The following is a 4,006-nucleotide window of genomic DNA, read 5'->3' as shown; positions in this document are numbered from 1 at the left end:
CAAAGAAAAAAAATGTTGCCGTGTCTAGGTTGCAAAATATAAACACGATAATTCTGTGCGCACTGTAGCCATTAATATTGCTTGAAACTTTCTGTCTTTTAATCAACTCAAATGTTTTGACAACTTGATGAACTTCCCTGCAGTAGAGCTATTACATGGCGGGACCTTTGAATCTTACGTCTACCTGTATTTTCCACAGAATAGCACCAAACCAAGTGTGTGGCGAGCCTTGAGAATTAGAGCATCCGAACCAAGGCCATCCGCACAAACTTCATTAGAACAGAGGTAACAGCACTACCACTCAAAAGCGAATCTTCCTCCTACGTCAAACGCGCCAGGATTAGCCACGTAAGGGCACGACCACGTAACTTCAAAAGTGACTCCCAGTGCGTTAACTCACCAGAGTTGGACACGTATGGCGTCTCCGTGGTCGTGTAGCCGACAAGTCCCACTTTTTGCCCCGCTACTGTGATGACAGTGGACTTTGGGACGAGTCCTTCCATGGGCGTGCCGTGGAAGTCTATGTTGCCGGAAAGTACAGGGAACGTTACGTTTTTAGTAAAGCTCGACAGCCTGTCTAAACCTCGGTCAAACTCGTGGTTACCTAAAGCCTGGAAAGAAAGTGAGAAAGTAATAAACGTCAGTGACATGTATGATTAATTTCGTATATAGCTATAAATCTCTGAGTTCCAATTATTTATTTATTTTAAAATTTGGGACAGTGCTTCGACATTTCTTGTCAGGCCAACCTTGTTTGTGTAGGACATTTTATTCCAGCAGAAAGATAGAAGTAAGTGATATAATATCCCCACCCCTTAGAAGGACTCAATCAAAATTGTATCTTTCAGGATCAAAATAAAGAGTATACTCTGTCCATGCTGGCCAACGGAACGAATGGCCCTAGCTCGAATACCCTATGGGGTATTCTGAACTTGTCTCGTAATGCATCTAAATGTGTTACTTGGAATGCAAAACGTATACCATTATTATAACAGGAGCGGATACAGTAAGCTTTAGGCTCTAAAAGATATGACATGGGGAGTCTGGCATGGTGTGGTTTAAACTGCTAGGATACTTTGAAAAAATTAAAAACCAGCTCCAAAACTGGACACCTGAATGTAAAATCTGTATCTGGTAGGACCTTGTCAAAGAGGCCAGGAGCCTTAAAAGATAATATTTAACAACCAAAGTTCAACAACATTAACCACAGTGTCAGTTTGGAACCAGGGGTCATCCACACTAAAGATCTAATATGCGACGCATCGTTATGATGCCAGGAGCACGCAAAAATAATGCAATCGAAGAAATCGACATATTTCTACCCGTTGTACAACTTTTATTGATTTTTTTCGGGGGGGGTATCAGCACTTTTGATATCCATTTTAACATACATTTAATTCTTTGCAATTTTTTAAATTAAAAACCGTTGATCAATGGAACAATATATAAAAATTTGCAGTTTCTAAGGACACACAAGCTTTGGAAGTCTCCAAACTTTGGCACCATGTGTCACAAATTTTACCTCTGACACGAGACGACCCCCACTTTCTTCAATTGTGAATATCTCGATTTCTATCAAGATATATAATGAATGTATTATTTCATGGAAAGCAAGACAAACGAGTAGGCTTTAGGGTTATACCAATAACTCCATAATAATATGCCCCAAAATTGACGAGCGCCTGATTCCACCACCTCGTGAAACTGTATTATTATCAGATCTATCGGAGCACTGGAGATCGAAGTAAGTCTAGCTTATACCAAGTGCACACTGCAAATCGGATTAATTTGATCCAGTTGGAGCTAGCCAGATTTTCCTTCATGAATGGGACAAAGCAATCATTTTGGCACGATATGACCGAATTCAACTAGATCCCACCGTGATCTTCAAAATCAAACACATTTGTTTTTCGAAGTAGCGTGTCGAACAGGTCGTATTGTGCCAAAACCGTAGCTTTGACCTCGTGCCTCACCATTAAGGAAAATGCCTGATCCTGACTGAATCAAATGAATCAGATCAGCAATGTGCACCGGGTATTAAAATTACCATTGCCTGATATCCAATAAGGTTCATCATCTGAGAGGCGACGGACCCGCCAAAGAGATAAAACCAGAGCGTGCCCTGGAACTGGTCTCCGGCGTCTACAAGTATTGTGTTGTTGTACTCAGACCGCAAACGCTCAACCTGAAGACAAACACAATAACTATATTCAAAGATATGTCGTATATTTCTTTCTTCTTTCTTTCCTTTTTTTCTTCCTTTCTTCATTTCTATTCTTTCTTTTCTGTTGTTTTTCTTCTTCTTTTTTCTGTCTTTCTTTCTAGGCGCTATTCGTCAACTGCAATGTGTAGCCTTTTAACAACGACCCCCACTCTGTTTTATCAGCTGCTCTCTGTATCCAGGTTGTACCCGCCTGCTCTCTGTAGAAAGAGGCAAGACCGCTAAATATAACGCCTTATATATTTATATATATAAATATCTCGGTCTATTTTTTTCCTGTAGATAGTAAGTATTTTAACAGGTGTAACTACAGCTTGTACAATTATTGTGTACTCTTAAATAATTGGAAAGATATTATGTTTTTCTTTAAATGTCTTCCTTTCTTTAAAAACGTAGATAGAAACTTCCCAGCATTGAAAGGGTTAAAATGGTGTACATATATATTAACATCTAATTATATATTATCCCACAGCGCACATTAAATACAACCTAATTAAACACAATGGCAATAAGGCTCATTTCTACAGACCCAAGGCTCACCATTGCGTAGCATTCAGTTTAAGCCCGGTATTAACGCATTGTGCTAATTGGCATGACAATGGTGGCCGACCAAATACAAGCCATTGCATCAACATTGTCTAAATTAAAATTTTTTAAAAAACCCAAAAAAACCCAGAAAAACAAAGATGAACTGAAAGCGAAATCAAAATCAAAAGAAAAACAAAAAAACCAACCAACCACCAAACAAAAAAACTCTGTTTTAAAAAAACCCCAGAAATAAAGTAACACCAAAAAAAAAGCTCACCATTGTCCGAATGCGAGGAGCCCCACCATAGCATTCTTCCTTTTCTCGATCCCGAGGAGAGCACGCTGATCCGTATCTGTGAAGGACAAGTTTGTAGTGTCAGTTGGTTGGTAACTTCCTATGAAATTCGTAGCTGCCGAGAAAATAATAACTACAGTGGGTGAGAAGTTCAATCACGAAGGCCAAACCGGAGTCTGTGTTGGAGTTGTATAGACACGTTGTACGCAGAAGATCTGGGTTCGATTCCTATTCGGAGAGAATTTGTATGGATTGTCTTGGCCTTTCTGCTGAGACATTGTATCCCTGTAAACCCGGATTGCCTCTGACAGGCAGGGTCGGAAGCCGCCTCCTAAATGTTATAAATTAAATTTGTTCGACCCTGGCGCGAAAACAATGGAGCATATATTTTAAAAAAACATGTTTGACTTTGACAGGGAGTGAACATTTAATATAAGTCAAATGCAGACGTAACGTATTCAAAAGATAAAAGGGGTGGTGGTGGTGGTGGGTGGGGAGGGGGTACAAGGATAAAACAAATTATATGTATCATGAATGCATGAATTTCATAACATAATGTGAACGGCTTTAACAGGGTTTTGCATTATTTACAAGCTTAATAATTTTTGGGTAGACCAGTAACAGAGAAATGTTTTCTTATTGTTTCAGGTTTCTACTATTTGTCAAATTGGGGATAAGGAGGGGATGGAGAGAGAGAGAGAGAGAGAGAGAGAGAGAGAGAGTGGGTAGCCAGAGAAAGAAAAAGAGAAAGTGGGAGGGCGTAGTGAATAAACGAGAGAGAGACGAGAGAGAGACGAGAGAGAGAGAGAGAGAGAAAGAGAGAGAGAGAGAGAGAGAGAAAGAGAGGGAGAGAGAGAGAGAGAGAGAGAGAAAACAAGAGAGAGAGAACGAGAGAGAGAACAAGAGAGAGAACGAGAGATAGAGAGAGAGAACGAGAGAGAGAGAAAGAGAGAGAGAGAGAG

The 4,006-nt window shown here is 40.0% G+C and overlaps 1 protein-coding gene across 1 annotated transcript in view; it reads right to left on the bottom strand.

Annotated features, from left to right (window-relative positions):
• Positions 1 to 4,006, bottom strand: part of LOC101860375 (5'-nucleotidase) — an 18,500-nt gene that overhangs the window by 12,608 nt on the left and 1,886 nt on the right. Inside the window, exons 2-4 of the mRNA XM_035971355.1 lie at positions 3,027 to 3,102; positions 2,048 to 2,185; positions 401 to 611 (exon numbers count right to left, since the gene is read on the bottom strand). Of these exons, the coding sequence (XP_035827248.1) occupies positions 401 to 611; positions 2,048 to 2,185; positions 3,027 to 3,102 (425 nt within the window). The remainder of the gene's footprint in view (positions 1 to 400; positions 612 to 2,047; positions 2,186 to 3,026; positions 3,103 to 4,006) is intronic.

Source organism: Aplysia californica, unplaced genomic scaffold, assembly GCF_000002075.1.
Source record: "Aplysia californica isolate F4 #8 unplaced genomic scaffold, AplCal3.0 scaffold00001, whole genome shotgun sequence".
In the NCBI taxonomy this organism is placed as follows: domain Eukaryota; kingdom Metazoa; phylum Mollusca; class Gastropoda; order Aplysiida; family Aplysiidae; genus Aplysia; species Aplysia californica.
The sequence above is the reverse complement of the archived record's forward strand: the minus strand, read 5'-3'. Positions and strand labels throughout refer to the sequence as shown.